At 32.2% G+C, this 23,995-nt stretch overlaps 1 protein-coding gene across 1 annotated transcript in view; it reads right to left on the bottom strand.

The window, feature by feature from the left end:
* Positions 1-23,150: 23,150 nt before the first annotated feature.
* KLHL1 (kelch like family member 1) overlaps positions 23,151-23,995 on the bottom strand; it is a 174,380-nt gene continuing 173,535 nt past the window's right edge. Inside the window, exon 11 of the mRNA XM_079318031.1 lies at positions 23,151-23,760. Coding sequence (XP_079174157.1) covers positions 23,701-23,760 — 60 coding nt within the window. The 3' untranslated portion in view covers positions 23,151-23,700. The remainder of the gene's footprint in view (positions 23,761-23,995) is intronic.

Raw genomic sequence — 23,995 nt, 5'->3', positions numbered from 1 at the left:
ATACTATTAAATTGTGCTCTTAGAAGCAAGCGAGCAACATAGCAAGCAAAATAAATTTTAAACAAAAGACTCTTTATATAAACTAGCTGATGCTAGTGAAAAAAAACATGTACCTGCAGAGTTTTGGTAGGCATTACCTAGTAACTAAGGAATGTTTGATGCAGTTGCTCAGATTTCGAGCATCTGATTACAAAAAACCATTTATTTTATTATTTTTCTAACATTTTATTTAATATCAATAATTATTGATGTTCTGTGCTTTAAAATGATAACTTTTTTTATTACATTCTTTTATTGGAAAATAAGAAACATCTTTTGTTGTAAGTGGATTTTGAACGTTAGAAATTGTCCTGAATTTCAACAATATAGGATTACTAGATAACAATGTGTATGATTCATGTACATAATCACATACTAATATAATAAGCTATTAAGATGTCATTGTGATCTGAGTGGTGCTTACACAAATACATTTATCATTTTATGAAATTTTCAGATTAAAAAGCAACAAAACCAAACCAAACAAACGAAAAAATCCCACCTGGCACAAATAGTGTTTTGTTTTCAATAAATTATTTATTTTTAATATTGTTTTTATTGTAGTGTCAGTCTATACATGGGGCCACTAACATCATACTGCTGCTTAACAAGTAAAAATTTAATATTTTTACTTCCGTCTGTCAAAGTGGAGATGAATTTTCCCTGCCAAAAGGCATTTTCTGCCTTTTGGGACCTGAGTATTTGTGAAGATCTGATTTATATTAGAGAAGCTTTGAAGTTGCACAGCTGAAATGATCTTTTTCTTTCAGTGTATAACTCTCATAGTGTCTCCTTCAAACAGACCTGAAGCATGGGTGTGGGCATATTCCTCTGTGATGAGAGATTTCTTTTCCAGTTGCTATGTCTGAAGGCATTGATGCACTGTCTATTGGGAAATCCTGAGACTAATCAAACTGCATCCTGGGATGATGATCTTTTGGTGTGTGTTTGATTAATAGGGGTTTGAATAACTTTAGTAATGAGAAAGAAGTTGCATTTCTGGAAATACAATTAAGAAATTCTTATTCAGGTATCATTAAAGTTTTCAAGATTATTTAAAATGTTTTTTAATTCTTATAATTCTATGAAGAAGAAGAAAACAAATAACATCTGAAAATCCATCAAAATATATTTTTATTAATAAGTATCAGCCACAAAATTACAGGACCATAACATGATAAAATTTCATGCAAATATTTATTTGTAATTCTGTTTGTAAATCAGTATGAATGATTCATTTATAGCATGAGTCAGAGACAAATGATCATGGAATCATGCAATCATAGAATGACGTGGTTTGGAAGGAACCTTAAAGATCACCTAGTCCTAACCCCTCTGCCATAATCAGGGACAGAATTCACTAAATCAAGTTGTTCAAAGTCTCATCCAACCTGATCTTAAATCTTGCCAGGGATGGGGCATTCACATATTCTTCTGAGTGAACTCTTCTGGTGGCTCACCACCGTTATAATAGATTCTTACTCCTGTCCAATATAAATCCTGTTTAATGTAAAACCCTTGCCCCTTGTTCTGTCACTACTGGCCCAGTAAAAAGTAAAACCAGAATTTTTGGACAATTACATTGATACTCTGCAACTTTTTTTGAGATACCAACATAGTTGCAGCATCAATATAACAGATAATATCTTTATTTACTTTCTTTGTGTTATGTTGTATTACCTAACGGAAATAATTACGTGGTCAAGTGGAACTCGCCTGACTGCCCAGGGAAGCTTGATGAATTTCTGTAGCTATTTTAGCATACTTTGGAAAAATATGTTTCCTGGCAGAGTGAAAGGAGAAATGCTGATAGTTTAGCATAGAACAAAGAGTTTTTCCCTCATACAGAGACTGAGACATTGGTTAGGAGGAGAGACTTCGGACAAGAACTCACAACAAACAGAAGATGGTTTCAAAGGAAATAATTGGAATTGTGTTGAGTTACTTTTCATTGAGGGAACCACTCAGAGACTAACCTTAACCCTAAAGCTGGACAGCTGGTCTGAAAACATCGATTTGCCTTTCCATAATACCTTTAAATGAGAATGGGTTTTATATTTTCTGCTCTGTATTTGTAGTTTTGTTTTTTTTTTCATTTATGTTGGGGTTTTTTTGGGATGGGGGAGGGCTGTTGTTTGATTTTCGTTTTGTTGGGATTTTTGTTTGGGTTTAATTTTTTATATTGTAGGGATTTTTTCTTGTTTATTTTTTATTTGTTTTCTTGCTTGGTATTTTGGGGGGAGTTGGTTGTTTGTTTATTGGGTTTTTTGGTTTGAGGTTTTGGGGTTTATTTGGTTGGTTGATTTGGGTTTTGGGCAGGGAGTGGGTTGAAGTGTTTTTAATTTTTATTTTGTTTTCTTGTTTCTTTGGGATTTGTTCATCTTGTTTTAAAGCCTTTCTGATAATCTTGATACTCTGGTAATCTTCTTCATGAAAGAATCTAGGTAGTTCTGTTTCAAATGTTTGTTTAATAAGGATCCCATTGAAAGCACTCGAGACATATAACTGAAGGCAGTGTTACTGTTCTGGAAGATATGAGTTATTCTGGCCATCTGCAAAGGTTCAAAAGATTATAATTATGACCAGCAAAAGCTCTGCTTATGTGTAGTTTGACCAATCATTTAAACAGAGTCTATCATGGATTTCAGACATATAGCAGGAAAAAACCCCAACCTAAATTTCAGTTATCTGAGATTAATAGGCAGAAGAAGAGGTCACTCAGGATAAAAAGTAAAAATCTCTGACCTGCTATAAGGTCAGATGAGATGACCAAATTCTGCTGGCAGTAGAGAGGTCAGGATAACCTTCCATAAATTTACAGTATATTTTGCTTGGAATAAAGATAAACGTTTCTTCAGAGCACTTCATGCATCATTTTACTGCAAAAGATAAAAAGGCATCCAGAACAAAAGTTCATGAGGCAGTATTGTCAGACACAGTAGTAAAATCCTCTGCAGGAGTATTAATCCATCCCAGAAGTCATATGTTCTTGTCAAAGTACAATTATAATGTTTAATCCTTCTTTTGTCTCCTCAGTGAATGTCACTCCCATGGAAATATATGTCCAGCAATGTCAAAGTCACCACAGTGGTCTATGTAGGGAACATTTATCTTTTCGGAAGTTCAGTGAACTGCAGCAGTATTAAATCCACATTTATATGTAGGGCTATGCCCAGGATGATCAGGAACTCATGAGGACTGTATTCAATTTTTACTCCTTATTAACAGAGAAAGTGCTCCTCTACAGAGATAAAGGTTCTGAAGGACAAAGGTAATAAAATGTAAATTTAAGAAAATTTATGTGGCAGCAAATGAAGGGAGATGAGGACAGAGCTGCAAGCAGTCCTTTGACTGGGGTTGCACTGGTTTCACTATTTTTTATTTTAAAACTATGGTCTATTTGTGAGCTATTCTACTATGGACTTCCTTCTGAGCACTTACTAAGAATAATATAATATTCACCAAGTAATGTAGAAGAAAGAAAAATTCACAAAATTACCAAAATCATGACTGAAGATCAGGTATTAATACTGAGCAGTATATTACTCTGGCAATTGCCTTATTTCAATACAACTTAAGAAAGACTTGTACACACACTTTAGTGTAAGTACCACAATTTATTTTTCTCTGAGTCACAGATAATTACAGTGCCCTTATCCGACATTAACTTTTTTTTTTTTTTTTTTTTTTTTTTTTTTTTTTTTTTTTTTTTTTTTGTGTGCTGTTCCTGAGTTCATTAATCTTCAGACAATGAGTGTTACAGATAAAACCTCTTACGTCAGGATGTTGGAGAAGGAGCAAGTCCCCCACTTCCTTCTCACCAAATTATTAAAAATTGCATTTATCTTACTAATTAGGAGTTCAGAAACTCTGAAACTTGCACAACTGTTGTCAAGTTAATCAAATTATTGTATGTTATATTTATGTGAACCCAAAAGATTGAATGTGGGTCATTTTGAAAATATGTATTTTTCATATTAGCAGGTATTAAGTACCTGCTAATCAAGGTATTATAGTTACATGATGCATTTGAGTTAAAAGAATTCCAAGATAATTCAAATTAATATGGCATTGTAAACATGTAATCTTTTTAATAGTAGATGCTAATCCATCAGTTTATTTACCAAACAAAAAGACCAAGAAGAAAAAGTCCATCTTTAGATGAAGCCTTGTATCATATAATTTTTTTTTTTTCCCAGAAAAGCAAATTTGGTGCTTATGGATGGTCATACAAGATCTACCAGGAATTTCTGTTCATTTCTGAGATTAAAGATAACAAAATCAAAGATTTTCCTTAAAAAATTCTTAGAAGGTAAACATTGACTGCAACTTGATGAAATTTGTGTAAGAAATTGTTGTAAGAATTAGACACAGTCCATCATTTCTAAAATACTTATGATGTTCTGTTGCTGGATCTTGTTAGGTTGCCCATTAGGTGTCATGGCACATTAATCAGGACAGTTTTATTTTCAGACTTTTCCCATGATGGTCTCCCTCAAAAATGAGGTAAGTAGTCATGTGAGACAACCCTGGAAGTACAGATACAGATCTGCTCAAATTTCAACCAGCAACTTGGAACAAGTATGATCCATATTTGTATTTATATATGTGCATAAAGAGTACAAACAAACATCTATAAAAATTGCATTTAAATATTTTCTAAATGTATAAAATAAAAGTGAGTCTTATCTCACCAAGATTTAGCTATGGAAAAACATTATGGAAAAACATTAATGAAATCTGAAATTCTTGGCATTGATTGAATATATATATATATGTGCTGTTTTTCTTTCCAACACCTATATTCCCCTTAGAAAATTACTTCTATGACCTGTGTTTGAATTCTGGAAACAAATTACTTCTTTACTTATTTTATTTTACCATTTTGCTCTTAGAGGTTGTTTCAGCAATGTTAGCAAACCAAAAATAATCTCAGATAATTCTTGTTCATATTTGTTCTGACCTTTCAGGCTTTTCAAAGGGTGGTCATTTCACCAATATTTCGAGTTCCTACCAAGGAAATATCCAAGAAAGACTCCTGTATTATGTTGCACAGCATTTTCAGGGTTCTAGTCTTAAGTGCCTCCATGATATTACAGCAATGGGGAGAAGGCCTGAGACAAGACCATTAGAGAAGTTTTTTCTCAGCTTTTTAGACAGCTTCACATAAAACCACTCTCATCTTGTTATTAAGGATGAGTATCCATGCATTAAATCCTCCCCTGCTGGTTGTCATCTTAATTCTCCAAGTGAAAACTCAAACCATGGTAACCATAGTCTAAACCAAAATGTCAAAGAGGGACAAAGCTATCAAACTGAAAACTTGCAGTTTCCAGTCAGTGCTTTCTTTCTTGATTAAAACAGAGTATCATGATTCATTAGAACCTATGTGGATCAAATGCATCTTCAACTTGTAAGTTTAAACTTGAAAGTCCTGGACATAATAATTTCCTTCCTCCTTCTTCCCAATGGGATTCAGTTTTGTTCCTTGCATGACTGTCTCCATGAATTCAGATTTTCTCTATAGTGGAATATGACTTTTAATGTCTGTCTCACAACAAGGAAAAGAAACTTTTTCCTTCCCTTCTGTAACAAAGAGTTACAAGAAAATGTTCTTATTTTGGAAATGTAATAATATTATATAGTTTTATTTTTAAGGCACATGCCTACCTTTTTAAGTATTCCATTGCCATATAATACACTTTGTTGCTATGGAAATTTTTCATCAAGAAGATTTGTTGTCCAAGTGGAGCAGATGAGCCATTCATTACTTGAAAGAGGAAGCAATATCAAGGAATACTGGGTATAAGTCATGGAAGAATGAGTTAACAAATCACTGCACAGAAATTTCCAGTTGTCATTATCTTACTGTATGAACATTACTAGAGACTAATTTTATGACTGTCAGTTTTCATTACTGTAAATGGCTGAAATCAGAAACTGCTCTGAGTCACAAGATCTGCTGTCAAATGTAACAAATTTAATTATTGAAGATTGCCCCTATATTGTTTTTGAATCTGAACCTTAGGATAAAAGTTGACTTTTATTCAGTATCCCTCTCACTAAAGTTTAGTTGTATGCACCACCTCTCTGTTTCTGAGCTATTTAATTAGACTTCCCTTATGAACAGTAAAGAGAAAGAATATTCAAGTATTATTCCACTTTTCCTATTTATATAAATTAGTTCACCTTATGCAAAAAATCAAGCAGCCTTGAGACATGGCTGTATTCTCTGAAATATTCTTATTACTGCTTCCTTTTCTGCCTAAGAAGTCATTTGCTTTGAAGAATAGTTTCCCTCCATGCCTTAACATTAATGGGCTAAAATATGGTTGAAGAGAGTTAAAGTGAAGCACTATAGAATGGAAGACAAGTGAGGTTTATTGTGGAAGACGGAGTTTCAGAGGATATAAGTGCAAGGAGTTTGAATACAGAAACTTTTCCTTCATTGGTAAGGATGGACTTAAAAAATGGAAGACTGAAGAACTAGGAGAACAAAGGAAAAATCATGAAGACAAGACTGAGAAGGAGTGTGAAAAGGAGTGGTCTGCTGAAAGATGTCTAAGGAGTGGAAAGAAAACCAGTCATTGAATAAAATAATTTCATTTAATTTTTTAGTATACTCATTTTTCTTTTTCAATAAGGCTCTCACCATAGAATTTTATAAATGACAGTACACATACTAATGCAAATTTAATTTACATTTAAATTACTTACTTTTATTATATTTATTCCTTAAACCTTCTTTTTTTTTTTTTTTTCTTTTTTTTTTTTTTTTTTTTTTTTCTAATAAAAAACAGTACCCCTTGGCTGACACGTCTAAAAGATCTTAAAAAATTATTTTATATTTTAAATAACCACATTTCCTCATACCACACTGCCACTTCTATACTTCTATAATGATTTCTCTACTCCCTGTACTTAACACAAACTTGCAAGGAAGACTCAGATATAATCTTTAGAAAACACCATGGTGAAAGAATTTTGGTTTTCCTAGATTTACTATGTTTTCCACAACACTATGTAGTAAGTGTACTAATGCTAAGACTTCTTTTTTATGCACTAGATCCACTCTCTGACCAAAAATGTGAGACATTTGACTTTTTCTCTGTTGTAGTAGCACCAGATATATCCCTGTCTGATATCTTGTCATTCATTTTAATAAAGTAGTCTTGAAGTTTTAAAAACACAAGATCATCTTTATGGCCTTATGAGTTGTGTAAGCATACTTATTGAAAAGATTATGATCAAACTTACCACATTCAGCTCATATTCATGTACAGAATAAGTACTGAATTTGTCTTACTAAATTTGCATTTTTCTTTTCTTAGTTCAGGGCAACTGACTGAAATGAGATGAAAATTCCATGTATTGCCTGTTTCATGCATCAGAAGTCTGTTCAATATTCATTATTAATTTTCATAGCAAAGGTTGCCATACCACAATATTTGTCTTGTATTAGGGTTTAAAGGCCTTCAACCATTTATATTACATTATTGGCATATTCTTAATAATTTCTGTTTAAATTAAACAAAATTCTGCTTTTTGATACAATAGTTTATGAAACCATTGTGACCATTACAGTGTTCTGTCATTTGAAATCAAAATGCTTGCTACTGAAAATTCACTTTTTCCTATGAAATGGCAGTTATATTGCAGGGATTAATGTCATTAAATTGACACATAAAATTTACCACATTTCTGAAAATAAAGCTTAAAAGTGAAAGATGACATACTTGAAGTATACAATAGTTTCAAATTATTATCATACCAACTTGAAACAATCAGTATCTTCCTAGTGCTACTAGGAATACTAGGAGAATTTCACACAATTGAAAAGAAAAAGCAAGAGTAACATGAACATAAAACTCTATTCTATGACTTCAAAATTTACATCCTACTGAGTAAATCTCAGGAAATGAACATACAAGTCACTTTTTCTTCACTTTTTGTTGACATTTCTTAGATATTTCACAGGTCATATGAAGGACCATCCATTAGTCTTAGCATTCATCAGCCCTTTGTGGCAGAAGGAGAAAATAATATTTTCATAAAATACTTTGTAATGGCCTGGTAATGTAGTAATGAGAAGCAATTATGTAATATAACCATTTTTAATGAAAGTGAAAGTAAAGTGAAATAAATAATGAAAGAAACTGCATTGGCACTTCAATGGAAATATTGCCCACTCCTCAAAACCAACTCAAAAATTAAAACTATTAAAAAAAGAAGGATATATGTGAGTAAAAAAAAAAAAAAAAAAAAAGCACAGAAAAAAAGAGATATGTGTGTAAAGTAAATCTTCACTTGGTAAAAGTTATGATGAAATAAAGAAAACCGATGAGACAAATATAAATCCTTCATGAAAATGGCCAGAAGAAAATTTGAGAAAATACTTCCTCAATCTTAATGACAGAAAAAAATTTAAACTTCTCAGATTCAGAAGAATGACAGAAGAATTTACCGTGTGCACAGATGATCATGGTATAAAAGAACATGGAAGAAGTGTGAAAAAACTCCACATTTGCAGAAAATTGAACTATGTCAGTAGTTTACATTTTTTATGGAGGAGTTCTGAAATTTTATCACTTTCAATTTTTCCTTTTCTGAAATAGAACTTTCATTAAAGACAGGTGTCACCAGAACAGACCAAGTGTTAATGAATAAAGAGCAACACTCAGATTTCCAGAAGCAAATGGTATTCACCCCAGAGTGTTAAAGAAAGCCAGATACAAAACAGTTAAATAATAAGACTGGCTTTAATTTACACTTGGGAATGACATGTGAAAAGTAAGGCTTGAGTTAATAAGAAGGTTTGGGAGCATATAAATATCTGCACACAATTAGGTCTGAATTCTACATAACTGTGAGTGTTATAAATTGTGATAAAGAATAAAATTATTAGCTTAAAAATATAAGGAAAAGTCAGTATCTTCTATTTTAAAGGAAGTCACACTGGAAAAAAAAAATTAAAAATCTTTGAAAGATGTTTTTTTAATAAGGTGCACCTCAATTTCCAAAAACTTTTCAGATGACATAAAGCATATTAAAGAAACTAAGCCATCATGGGATGGAACCAAGATCACAACATGGATAAAAAAAGAAAATGGGTGAAAGATTATTACATTTGCAATTGATAAAAAATTATATTTGACTGTAAAACCAAGTCCAGAATTGAATGTTCAAATGAATTGGAAATAAGCTAGAGAAAATTAAAGGTCAATATATATAATCTTGTGTGGGAAATGGTCTTAATTAAAAAAAAAATATAAACATTTATAAATTATTTATTCTTAGGGATGAGTTCTTAGAAATAAATCTAATTATCTTTATAAATAAAGATTATATAATATTTATAAATAAATTTACAATAACATTACTATGTGCAGCCACATGAGAAGCAAATATCTCACAACATTCTACTAAAATAAAGGAAAAAAATAGTTAACATATTGATACCACTGAACTTCCAGGACATACTAACATTTAAAATATGGGATCTAACATGATATAGTAAAATATCCTTTCAAAAAGTAGTAACAGGCTGACAAAGACAATGGAAGCTACAGAGTAAGTATTATAAAATATAAAGAAAATAAGTCTCTTCAGGTAGAATAAAGATGCCCTGGATGAAAGATAGCAAATTATGCAAAATAATGAGTAAAGTAAAATGAAAAGAGATAGAGAGGACAAGGAAAGAGCAGTCATTCATTCTTTGTTACAACACAGGAATTCTTTCTTTTTGACAACACAAAAGTTTGTGTTTCCTACCCAAGTTTCCAGGATGTGACAGAAGTTAGGCAGGAGTAGGTGACATCATAATCCCATAAGATTTTTTGCTGAAGCTGCAGGTGGTGGTTACTACTCAACAAGAAAATTAGAGACTCATTGGATTTTTCACCATAAATAGTGCAGCCATTTCTATGTTCTTACAGGCAGGTTTTCTTGCTCTTTTTGAAACATTCAGAATAACTGAAAGTCTCTGATGATATGTTTCAAACTAATTTCCACCAGGTAACCTGTGTTTTTCTTTCTGATACAATAGAAAGCCCTTCATTTCATTCTTCCTTATACAGTGAAGACATCATAAAGGAATTTTTGTTGTTACTTTATTTTGCCAATAATATCAGGTGCTGAAGCCCTTTGATATTTAGCCTAAACCCTTTGTTCAACACAGGCCTGAGCTATGTAATGAAATTCTAGATGTCTTTCTATGGTCATACTAAGGCAATCCAGAGATACTTTAGCAATCACTATTGTGTTTATGTTATACAGCCAAGGGATTCATCAAACTCTTCAAAGGCCGTTCCAGGCAGGCTGAGCTTTGTATTTGAATTAGTAATTTATCCCCCCAAATGTATCTTGGAGTAATGGCACCAGGCATCAGATGAAGGCATCTGTCAGACTCTGAAGAACTCAGCCTGTGGTCAGACAGCCTCTCTTTTATGTCTGCCTGTTTGAAGATCTTTGACTTGCAACATAATACCGTCAAAAAGAAAAAAACAGAGGGAGAAGAAAAAACCATCAATTTTATATCCATTAATGTTCTAAATTAACTTAATTGGTTATATTTTAAAACCAGCACCAATAAAATCGGCATAAATGCAGTAGGTTGTTACAGGTAGGTAACATAGGTAGTTAGGCTATGTAAAACACAACAAAATTTTAAAATAACCCCTAGAGCTGCTTAATTCTTTGAGTCACAATGGGCTGCAGGTGAGTGGCCACTGGTGGGCCACACTTGGCCTGTCATTATAGGCAAGTGCCATCATAGATTTTGATTCAAATAAATTATTCATTTAAATTTGGATTCTTTCATTTTTTTACCCTGCTAGTTAGGTTTTACAGTTCAAATGATCTTTCTTTGCTTTAGAGATTAACCAGTTTCCTGATCCTAGTAGTGTAGGTTAGAAAGCTCAAGAAAGCATACTCAGCACAATACATTCTTATCTTCCAGTTTGGATAAAGTCAAGGAAATTTATTTCCATTTCTTCAAAGATAGTATTTTTGTCTTCACAAATTTACCCATAGTTTTATTTCTCTGGACCTGTAAAATTCTGGAAATTCCTTTAGATTCATAGTAGAACTTTTTGTTGTTAAACTGCCATTTTTTACTGTGCTTCTCCATTTAAGTTGTCAGGCTTCCAAATACTATATGAACTTTAAAATTCACATATACAGTGAAAATGATGCGGAGGGTTGCTATGTCATTTTTTATTAATAGATTTGTAAAATATGTATTGGTCATACATGAATTTCCTCTGATAAAGTGCAGGTCTGTGGGACTGTGTTAAAATTACTTAGAACTTCTCTTAATAAATCTCCTGGAAGTTAAATATCTGGGTTTGTGTTCATCAATGTGCCCTAATTTAAAGAGATAAAGCAAGAATATAACTGCACAGAGAGTGTAAATATAAGCTCATGTACCTATAACTGCCCAGGATCAGGAATGAGAGTACATAGCCATTCAGCATGTAAGTGATTAGAGCTACATAAATTAGATGAGAGAAAATTCTGAAAATGGGAAGATCCAGGACTACATTTCATTGATGATTATTTTGTCTAATATCTTTTTAATGTTAAAGGATCATAAACTACGAAATGTAATATATGAAACATTTTATGCATAGCTAAATCCCAGAAATTTTGTATGATGAATGCCCAGATTAATAGATTAGAAAGTCATATTCCTTCCCACACTGGTGCTCATGCTCTCTCTGGCTCAATGAACCTTTCCCTCTTTGCTGCCAAATGACACATTTGCAGCAATGTGGAGATTGTGTTCTGTGAAATCCCCTCATCATAGTTTGGGCACCAGCTGCAGGGTTGCTGAGTATAGCAAATGTAAAAGTTAAACGTGAGGTACAGAGAGAGTGTAGCATCATGAATTCACAAAGTAACACTTTTTTTTCCTTGGGCCAAATGAAATTGTGGATCAAGATACCAACATGATGTCTTCCTGCAATTTTTCCGAGCAGAAATATTGTTTTAAAAAGAGGACAAGAGAGATTTGTAAAGTTGTTAGAAAAGCTGCTATAATATTGAGAATTTTCATTTACATTTACAAATTGCAAGGAATGGCATCAGCATTAAGTACCTCCAATTGTCAAACTTCCAAAACTTACTTTTTGAAGTTGCAGAGTCCTTTCAGGACAATTGGGGACCTGGCCAAAATGTGATAAAACTATCTAATATAGGAAAAATGTAGGGTTTATATTCTTTTTACTTTACAGTTAACTTCTAAGCACTTTTGCTAAAAGGTAGTTCCATAAATTTAGTCTTCTCCTATTTAAATTTTCTTTTTTTCTGTCTTCAGTTTTTTTCTTAACTCCTCTTTTCCTGCCTAGTTTGACCCTGTAAATAATTATTTTTTCTTCGTTGTCTGCCAATTTTTCCTGACTTTTCTTTCCAGCCAGTGGTTGTAGTTCTTAATTTCATGTGCCTAACAAGAATCCCTTGTAGAATCTGAATCCCCCTGTTCAACCCCTCACAGTTTTATTGAACAGAATTATTATCAGAAGGAAATGAACAAGTAATAACTGTTTTTTACATATATGAAATATTTCTGACAGAGAAATTATGCAAGGTGTTGTGCAGCATGAGTATTTTGCCTCTGGATAGTACAAAAAAAACCAAAGCCTTTATGACTACATAATTAGCAATAATTTTCTTTTTTTTAGTTCAATACTACTAATAATTCATCCTTATAAAAATAAATATAACTTCCCAATGCTTATAATAGGACAAAAGGAAGTAATTTTAAAGGATGGATGGCTGCAATATAACAATTTTCAATACAATGCAAGCAGGATTCCCTGATAATCTATATGTGTACACACACCAAAAAAGAGGAATTTCAAGGGAAAGTACTAAGAAGGAGAACAAATCTATGAGCTCCAGCTAAAAGTGACATGAAGTAGGTGTTGCAACCCATGATAATAAGAATCAGTAAGAAAAATTAAGTTAGGACATTAGATAGAATGCTAAAATCAGAAGAAAATTGGGAGAAGAATGGAAACACAAAACAGTAGCATTTATGAAAAGGAAGAAAATTATCATATGAATGAAGCATAAAGCTGGAATTGACATGGGTAAAAAGAAAAAAGAAGGAAAGTATGAATAAAAGAATAAGTAGTAAGAAACCACAGATGTAATTTCTTCACAGGTCTTACATTTTCATATTAGGATTCAAACCTGAAAATTGCACACTGAAGTATTAAACAATTAAATATATCTGTTTAATAAATAAAACCTCTCATATTAGAGAATGGGTTTTGACTCTAAGAACCTTGTTATATTATCTCATATGATTTGACATACAGGGATCAGGGCTCAAGCCTCGCTGTATTTCTTTTGGAAAGTTATATTAACAGGTCAGACAGGTTTGGCCAAGTACTGTATTAACAGATCAAAAGTTCCATGAATTAACAGAATGTAGAAAGTATGGCTGCTTTTGACACCCTCCTTTTTATTAATTTCAGTCATAAGCAACTACCCATTGTTTGACTGTATACTATTCAAGGGAAATATTGAGACCAAAAGAAAAGTAAATTATGTGGCAAAGGTTCATTGTATCCAAAGTTCAATGCAGCTGAACACAAAAAGAATTTCTTGCTTAAATATTTTCCAGCATCTCTTAAAGAAAGAATTTTGACATTTCACTCCTCATCCAAAATAGGTTAAGATGAATGTTAAAGAGAAGTACATTCTCAGCAGTTTCTGCATTAAACTGTCCACCATGGAAAACCTGATATCAGTTATTCAAAATTTCTGATTATTGATGCAGTCATGTCTAAATTGTTTTTCTCTCCAAGGAGTTTAAAATTATTTAATGAAAATTTTTATGCTTCAGGAGTCTCTATTCAAATTTTACTTTGATAGAATTTTTAACCAATCTGTCATGCACCCCTCTCATGTCCTCTTCAACATATTTTAGTGTGTCTTCTTATAAATCCTGTATATTTTAAGTATGTAATTAACCCATTTTTCACAGAGTGAAGGAATGGATTTAAAAAACAGAGAATACATGATTTCCAGAAATTACACACGAAAACTCAAAAAACAAATTTATTAAATCTGTAAATCTGAATTTTCTACCCAGAGAGTAGAGTTCAGCTGTATCTCACTCTAAGACAAATTCAGAACAAATCTGGAACTTGGAGGTAGACCCAAAAAATATTAATTACTCCAAGGTCTTGTAACAGAGATTTATTTTGTACCCCAGGTTAACATTTTGGACACTAAACGATTCCAAATATGTGTGATTCAAGAAAGCTCTTCAAATACATGTGATTCAAGACAGATATTTTGAACAGGTTTTCCTGTTCTCTTGTTTTCTTTCCACTGAAAATTTATTTTCCTATTGATCATATTAAACAGAAGACTCACTTGCAGTTCATGATCTTACTCTACTTAAATCACATAGATCTGCCCATTGATTTCTTAATTTTTTGAGGGAAAGAAGTTCATTCATTATGTTTACAACAGAAGGTGATCAAAAAAACTTGAAAGTCTGAATTTGTAATGATGTTGTCATCCCATTATATTTTTGATAGTCTGACATAAGAAAAGGACAAAAAACAAATAATAATGTTTATCAGAGTCTTAAAATTCTTGCCTTTTGGTTCTATATAAGGAAAACTGTACAGGCAGGTTTAAAATATGCCAGCTAAACCCCTAATCATGTTATCATACTCACTTGAAAGAATAACCTCTGCAACACATAAAAACAGGCATGTTTATTTTTGCACAGTGACATTTTCAAGATTCAAATTTCTTAGAAACAATTTGTGTCAAACAACGTCAGGTTAAGAGTTTAACATTGTGCTCTATTGTCATCACTTGCATTCTATACATACATGTCCAAGATATAACAGAACCATGGTAAAAGCATAACATTCAGTAAACTGCTCTGCAAATATTGCAAAACTTAGGACAGCTTAATTGAATGTATTTACAACCATATTTATACATTTTCTCAATGTATTTATTGTCTTACATTCCAAAACATTGTACACTTATTTTGCTGTATAGTCCCTTCCCATATTAAATAAACTCATATGTCAACATAGATATTTCTTCAATACTGATTTTGTTTTTGACTAAAGAGTCAAAACTTCTGACTGGATCCATTTGATGCAAAAATCCTATAATACATCATCATTGCATGTTCATATGACAGCAGTGGGAAGTTGATATTTGTGACATGCTGTTAAACACATCATTCCTGCTTTAACAATGTCCCCCTTGCAATAAAGACTCAGACCTCATTTTCCAGTCTCCTCCTCAAAGCAAGCAGCCATAATCTGTTACAAGCTCTTTATGTATGCAACATGAAGGCAGAAGCATTTTAGTTAAAGAATGAGTCATCCATTAGCATGTCAGATAACACTTGGTGTTTACTAGATCATTCCAGAAATATGAGTTTTATTTCCCCAATTGATGAAGACCTTCCATCTGTGCATAACAGTTACTTCTGTATTAGTCTGGTTGCAGCTCTTCCTCTTTCTAATTCTAATTTTACAATTAATCATAATTTATGACAATATAAACTGTTGAATGTACAATGACATTAAAAAGGACTTAGAACTTATCTGGGGTTTTTTTGGTTGCTTTTTAGTAGTCGTCATTGCTTTTTAGGAGGGAAGAAGGAAAAGATAGAAGTCAAGCAAGTAAAGTTTATTTTTTAAATTCTTTAAACCAAAATCTTGGTTTCATTTTATTTATATATATTTTAATAACTCTGAGTCAGTTCCCTAAAGTCAACAAAACATAACCAAAGATATGTTAAGTATGTGACACGGAAAATGCATTTATATAAGCTTATGTATTTTGGAATTTTATTCCAGTAGAATCCTGACATGTATTTTTCGGCAAGGTTCCAGACACATAAACGTGTTGCATAATAAATATCCTATGTAAAATATAGCCACAATTTTGAAAAAAGAAGTAAAAAAATAAGCATTTGATTTTAAAGAGCAAATAATATAGTCTGTGATTTTAGAAGATGCTAAACATTCACAGTTTATAATGAAATGAACAATTAATCCACTGCCTTTGCACTTTGTGCAGAACTGCACAAAACCATGAACTTTCATAAGAACAAGAAATTCACCTACAATAGCTGTACAATGGATGTTACTTCAAAAGTTGAATCAGATCACACAAAATATATCTATTTAATTATCCATATACATACAGCTGTCAAAGAATATGTAGTATGGAGTAAACTACTTGTGAGATAAATGATAATGTGGGTTAAGTCTATAAGCAAGTCAAGCAGATTTATAATTTCAGACAGATCATACAACTGGCATTTTTCTACACTTCACTGTTGGTATTTCTACTGATTTAGGTGCCTAAATGTGGTTATTATCACTGGCACCTTTATAAATCAAAGAGTAAAACAATGCACTTCAAGCAGGTTATTTTTCTGAGTGCCTACATTTGAATGAGATGACCCATCTGCTGGGAGGTGTTTGCTTTCCTCCAGTTTTTCTCTTCCCACACAAAGACCTGGAATAATGATCCTATTGATTATTACAGAAATCCTAAGTTTTTAAGTAATCCTATTTCATATTCTGAAAGTTTCTAAAGTTTAATTATATAGATATGTTTGTCTGGTTACTGTATTAAATTGCTCCCTTATCCCTCAAATCTAGGTCATATAAAATTTAGGTAACCAGGAGATGCAGCTGCAATTTTCTCAACACTTTTTGTCCCTCTAGGTTAACAAAGAGATATCTTTTTGCTTCTTTTGCATGTCATTTGAAAGATCCAAATTATCCATGCTCTGAATACCATAAGAGTATTTGATTTCAGAACAGGGAAATTGTTTTTTGTTCAATGCCTATTTGAGTCTTGCAGTTATATTCTAAATTAAATTCCTGTCATATTTATTTGAAATAAATGTTTGTGGGGCCAATTCCTTCTAGGCATTTATCAAAGGTAGAGATGCATTTTATCCAACTTAAGTAATTCTGTCTGAACTAGTCATTTTAGGCACTTTTGCATTCATTGGAGAGAAACACATTTTTAAAGTGTGATTTATTTCACCCTATTAATGAGTTGAATCGTGTCCTGGAAATAGTGATTTTTTTCTCTGGCTATAAGAAAACCCTTTGGATGCATAATTCTGATGTGGAAATTTACACAGTAGAACACTCTTTATTATGAAATGGATATTTATTCATTCAGCCTGCTATAAGCACCACTTCTTCCTCTTTCACCTTTCAAGTGGAACAAATGATCATTTAAAATTAATTGATATCCTGGAAAATATACAGATATACAACAAGAAAAAAACCACCCCAAAACCTAAGCCAAATAGTATGTTTTCACTCTATGTCTATATGTGAGATTTTCCACTCTGTGACTGAAATGTGCCACTCAAACCCTTTCAGAACTGCACTCAGAAACATTTTACTGTCATATAGAAGAAAAAAGCAAAAAGCTTACATTAGGTAATGGCAACTAATGTAGGTGATTTCTTTCAATAACTGCTGAGTAAGGGTGATTTACTTCTGACTTGCTTACAGAACGAATTTTTTGACTGAAGTGATGCAAAAAAAAAAAAAAAAAAAGAAAAATTTCCTTATAAAGAGTATCTCAACAAGTTAGCATTTCCCATACTCGCCAGCATTAATAATGTTCATTATTTGTATCATTCACTGGAGAGCAAAGGTTAATATTTTCAAGCTGAAGCAACCTGAAGTAAAATATTTTAAATTCAGCCTGACCCATCACACAGGTGGGTTGTAAGAAAAAAATCTTCAAATAACTACTGGCACTGGTGTATATGCATAAATAAATATATATATACACATATATATGAGGGAATATGGATTCTATTTGCCTAGAAAAGGTATCTAATATCATCTGGGATAGTTTACAGCCCATTCAAACTTCTGTTACCACATCATTCATCTGTGTCATATGTGCCAGCCCTCTGTGGATGACTTAGATAATTTTGGTCATTGCACATGGTAAAGAACACTTATGTTGAGGTGGGTAAAAGGAATATTTTTCTATGTAATGGAAACATCTCACCTTTGGAACATCATTTCTTCCTGGAGGCCATCAAAGGCAGTCCCCTCCTGATGCTTTTGCTGGGGACATTAGAAAGAGTTCACTAAAGATGCTGCCAGACTTAACACACAACCCAGGCCACCTAAGCAAAGAAGACTGAGCATGAACCTGGTCCACAGAGCTAATTCTGAGGAGTACTAGACTTCGGCAAGAGAGGACTTATTATCATCTTTAACTTTTTGTGCATCACGTCATCATGGGAAATATGAAAAAATATGGGGTGATAGAAGAATAAGTTGCTTACACCTCAGTTTTGACTACTTTTGCAGCTGTCAGCAGGTGATGAATTTGGCCATTGCATGGATTTCCCAAGGTGAAGCTGTGAATAGCCAGTGATTCGCAGCTATACTGCTCCCTGTCACCACAATTCTTACCTGTACTTGTAATTTTCTTTATGGTTTAATGTCTGACAGCTGTAGTCCTACACATGGAAATCAAACTTTTGCTGATTTAACAATTTTCAGCAGATTCTCTGTCTCAAAGTGTACCCAGTCCCCGTGAACTATGAAGCAGAACTGTAATGAGGGAATTTGCAATGAATTGCAAAGTTATGCCAATTTGAACAGCTTTACACTGGATTTAGAACAATGCTGAAGAATAATTATGCTGCTGAATATTTTATGCATTCTCATTTAAGTTAGAACAGATACACTGCATGGATAATCTGCTTATAAAGAAATATATCTGGAGTTACTTTAACACATTGAAATTCTGAGCTGGCAGTGAACCTGCATTACCTAGTGTATGCACATTCCCTTGGTACAGTAATGCAAAAAAATCCAAGAATATGATATTTCAAGAATTTAAATGATTCAATCTATTACTGCTGCTTGATAACAGTTACAAGAGCTTTTATGAAGCCTTTGTGGAAATGCCTTCTCTATTTATTCCACGTGAAATTACTAACGCAATTCATAGATAACATAGGTCATAGGTCACATTTTGTTTTCCCCAGCTCATTGTGGGCAAAATAATAAGGAAAGGTTTTCAGAATGTAAATTCTCTTGAGAAAAAATGGATTTCATTCATAATCACAATGTACAGTGTTTCTGGTGTTTGCTCATGGACATCAAGGTCTGAGCCATTAAAACTTGCATAACCTCAAATTTATTTTGTGAGTTACTTTTATTGTAGTAAGACAAAGTTATGATGTAAACATATTTAAGGGAATTTATACGGGCCATATAAACCTATTGAACGTATCTGAATAATATATGGAGTTTCTAGATATATTTTAAGTACTTTTAAAATAATTGTCAGTTGACAGCAGGTTGCTGTAGAAAAGAATGGCACTCAAGGAAATGATCCTTTGTCTATGCTCAAACGGTTCCCTTACATCAATTAATGTTTAACAGAGTAAAATTATGAGGCGGGCAACTCCCTGAAAGCAACTTAAAATTGTCTTCATAAGTGGGAAAGTTTCATATGAATAAAAAGTCTATTCTGCATGTGATAGGATTTTCAAAAGTTTACTTTTGATTTTTAAACAATATCAGTATTTTGACTGTAAGAATATATATCACAACAATTATTGCAAAATTTTAATTAAAGCCAATGCAACAATATTATACCCTTTTTTTACTCTGATAACATTATAAAACTTTTCTATAAAATTGGATCATGTAATGTGAATACTAAAGTGCTCCACTAAAAAATAGTTATTAATTGACATTTTTAATGTAGCTATTTCCTAATATGGATTATATTTCTAGAATCCATTATTGTCAATAATTAAAACTGCAAATATAAAAAAACACATTCAAGAAATAGTCCTAAACCTGTAGGGTAATCAACAGTCCAGAAGCAGAAGAGGATCACAAGTTTAGTATTTATGTTGTAAAATGGATTTTTTAACATTTCACTATTTGTAGAATCACATCAAAAGTGTAATAAAAAAATTAGATAATTTTCTTGATTTTTTCTATTGAGTTCAACTTGAATTACTTCATATTTATAGAGCTTCAGAGTGTCTAGAAAAGCACACTCTTGAAATTTAGCCATTTAGCATTTTGAGAGAAATTAAATCAGAAAGATTAATTAATTTGAAAAATAAGACATAAGGTACTATGGTATTTTTCTTTTGTTTTTGGTGGGGTTTTTTTCGCTTTTTTTTTAAACTTCAATCACCAATTAAAGCTCTCCAAAAATGTTTTTTTTTTATTTATTACTTTTATTAATAAATATAAACGGCACTGCCACACCTATAACAATTTCCTCTTGTGGGAAACATGCTTATTTTGTCTTTTAGGTATTGTTTCTATAAGCATCTCAAGAAGCAAATTTGGCCAGTTTGGATGAGGGCCTAAGAAATCTGGTCTAGTGGAAGGTGTCCTCACTCACAGCAGTGGAGTTGGACCCAGATAATCTTGATTCTATGATTCATTCTATGATTTCTTTGCCAATGCCCATGAATGATCACTTTCTGACAGTATTGCTTTTTCTAACTGTTATAAAAATCTGTGTGGACTCACCCATTTAAAAATAACTTTTTTAGTATTCACATCCTTAGCCTTCTTTCTGTCTCAAAACCAGTAGAAGTAAAAAGGAAATTAATAAAATTTCTATAAAATCAAGAATAAATTTTAAAAGGACTTTTTGACATACAGAACAAAGAAATGCAAGATGCCATAGTAGTCCAGAGGGCCTTAATGTTTATTACTTCAGAGGACTGTTATTTTAATTACCTTTACTTGTATTTGATTAGTTCAAAAGATGCTCATATATAAATATAGACAACAATTTAAAAAAAATTATCTACCTCTTATGTATAAGTCCAGGCTATGTGAAACACAAAGATTCTAGTTAAACTGGTTGATGTTCTTGCAAAAACATTGGAAAGACTGAGAAAAAGCTAACATTTTAGAATATAGTTAGAATATTGAACCAAAATATTAATAGAATATTAAAGTAGCCTACTAAACCAGAACACTGAACTAGTAAACTTCAAAGCAGCATTTTGAGGAATTTGGTCAGTGATTTCACTAAAATTAATGTTTATCACAGCTCTGATTTCACTGTGATTTTTATATTTTGAAATCAAATGGATTATGTGAGACAAAAGAAACCATGATAGATTAACAACAAATCACCTGTTTTTTGAAATGACAGCCACTTTTCCTGTAAACTTAATGTTTAGTCCAATCTAGTACATCAGAAGTGATTTTAACTCCTATACATAAAAAATGGGTCTTAATACACCACAGAAATTAAGACTACAATTATGTAGCACTTGGATTTATATATATTCCCTTTGAAAACAAAGGTTATTATTTTTTTAGTAAAATTAAACATAATGGTAAGGAAAAAAAATAAAATTTCTTCATACATTTGTTTTAGAAACAACTTGTAGCAGTTGTATATAAAGAATATGAAAGCAAATTTTGGTTCTTATTGTGGCTAGATTTTACATAGTCAAAATAAAACGAATACTAATTTTACTCTTTCAGAATAAAAGAACTGAAATTGACTGAGAAATTTCCTATGAGAAACATTTTGGCAAAATAAAAGCAAACTGAAAAAGTGGAAAAGGAAATTGAGACTCAAAAATGAAATTGAGGATAAATGGATGAAAATAATGATCAAGGCACTTAAAAGAAATTTGCCACAGAATAAGATTAATAGGAATAATCCTATTTTGAAGATCTGTGTATGGAAGCAATAATATATCTATTATGCATTAATATTATGAAATTAAAAAAAGTTCTGGAAAGAGAATTAAAATTCAATTTCTAAGTTCTTTAGCTATCTCCATAGGATAACTGAATGCCAATGTCTATATTTAATTACAGTTATAATTCTAGAACCTTCTTCATTTGGACTCCAAAACTTTTGTTTATGTAAAGCAAAATCTTTAAAGAGGTAACATTTTTTATTCAACACCTAGTTGTAGTTGGAGAAAAATTCACATGCTTGTCTGTGAAAGACTAAATGCAATTCAAAGGGCAACAGGTTGTGGAAAGCTAATATTTAAGTGTTTTCAGCTGATTCCAAATTAGGACAGAGAAATATTTTAAAGATTTAAATCCATTTACTGTTAGAAGGAAAGACACATCTTCAAATCAAATGTCCCAAGATGGAAGCTCTACATATTTCTTCATCTCAAATGATCGCAGTTTTCCACTAAGAAAACTCTTTTTAGTGCAACCAGAATTCCTTCTCAAAATTTCTAGTGACAGAGGATTGTGAGTTTTCTGATATTGGGCCATGAAATGTTTACTATAGGATCTGCAAGGCATTACAGAAGTATATTTGGTGGCATCCCTGAATAGCAGAATTTCATATTCCAGTAGTGACCTTAGGTTGCAACTGATTCAGCTGAGCAGACAAAAAACATCAGCATCAAATCTACTGCCAAAGCAAAAGCTCAAACTATCATTACTGGCAGAAATTATCAACCCTAAAGGGAAGTACAGATGACACCAGTATATTTACCATATGAACTTGATTAGATCAAATGGTCTAATTTTCCTTGTTCCACTTGCATTTATTCTGATTTCATGACTTTCAGTTAATCTCAGTCATAAGTGGAAAGTCATAAATTGACAGCTCTAAGTAGGTAAAATTGTTTATGTACAAGCATCAGAAAGAAATAAAATGTAGGATTTTTCTTCTCCTTGAAATGTTAGAAGAGGCTCTTTAGACTGTTCTTGTCATGGTTCATTCATTAATATGATGCAGTGAAATAAGGGGATCAATTTTGCAGCTTGTCATGAGCTTCCAACATGCAGTAGATGCATTCAACAATGTGTTTAAACACATTAAAAATGTGTAAGAGCCCACATGCTTAAATTGAATATAAGATTAAGAAAGAATTAGGTAACTGCATCTTTGATTCCCATATTTGCAATAAAGCCCCAGGGCAGCCACAGGACTGTTATATATTAGTTGATTAAACACACAGGCTCCCCTCTGAACAGATTAATTTATAAGATGCATTAATTCTGGTGAGGAGGTGCAATCTAAAATTCAAAAAAAAGGTAATTTTTACTTTTAGTTTTGTGTTTCTTCCAATTCTAGAGTCACAGCTCAGTCACAATGAATATCCAGACCATTTGACTTCTTCCTTCTAGTAAAGTCAAACTGCTCATTTAAATGAGAAGACCATAAACCATTTGAAGACAAGACCTGAACAGCAAAAAAATTATATTACTATCAACTTTTCTCTTTTAAAAAACACAGTTTAAAACTGATTAAATATACTTTCATGTTCCTGCAGTTCTCTTGCAGCCACGAAAACTGTTCTCATATTCCTTTCTGCTTTTTGTGTAATTTCCAGTGATTATCCAGTTCTCCAGGACACATTCATGAGAACAATACCTGAACTTACTACTCTACACTCACATATTTACGCCTACAACACTCTGGGGGCTTTTTTCATGTTCACTGACTGCAAACAGTTTTATGATTTTATAGGGCATAAATACTTTATCTTTGTCACTTCCAAACTTCTTCAAGTTTGTGATCAACAATGTATCCACTGTGTAAATCCTTGTTCTTGTGAAGTTGCCATTCTCTTTGTCTCATAGAAAAATAATCATTTCACAGTCAGTAAAATCCTAAGCGGTACTGACAAAGTCATGGTTGTTTGATGACTACAACACAGGCACCAGCTCTTCCAATATTTAAGGAAGCCATCTGCAGAAAAACAGGCACAAATTAACTGGAAAGGAAAAACCATGCAAAAGATTGCCAAACAGGAACAAACCATGCAAAGATTATTAAAGCACTGTGTCAACATTACTTTAAAATGGTCAAATCTAATGGGAGTAAAATTTGCTAAAAAAATAAAACTCACATTATGCTACTATTGTACTTTAAAATTGCTTACTCACATCTGACATCTTTCATTTGAAAGTGTGAGAATAGAAAG

This window comes from Erithacus rubecula (genome assembly GCF_903797595.1).
Source record: "Erithacus rubecula genome assembly, chromosome: 1".
Lineage (NCBI taxonomy): Eukaryota > Metazoa > Chordata > Aves > Passeriformes > Muscicapidae > Erithacus > Erithacus rubecula.
Note: the sequence above shows the minus strand (reverse complement) of the source record. Positions and strands in the feature narration are given on the sequence as shown.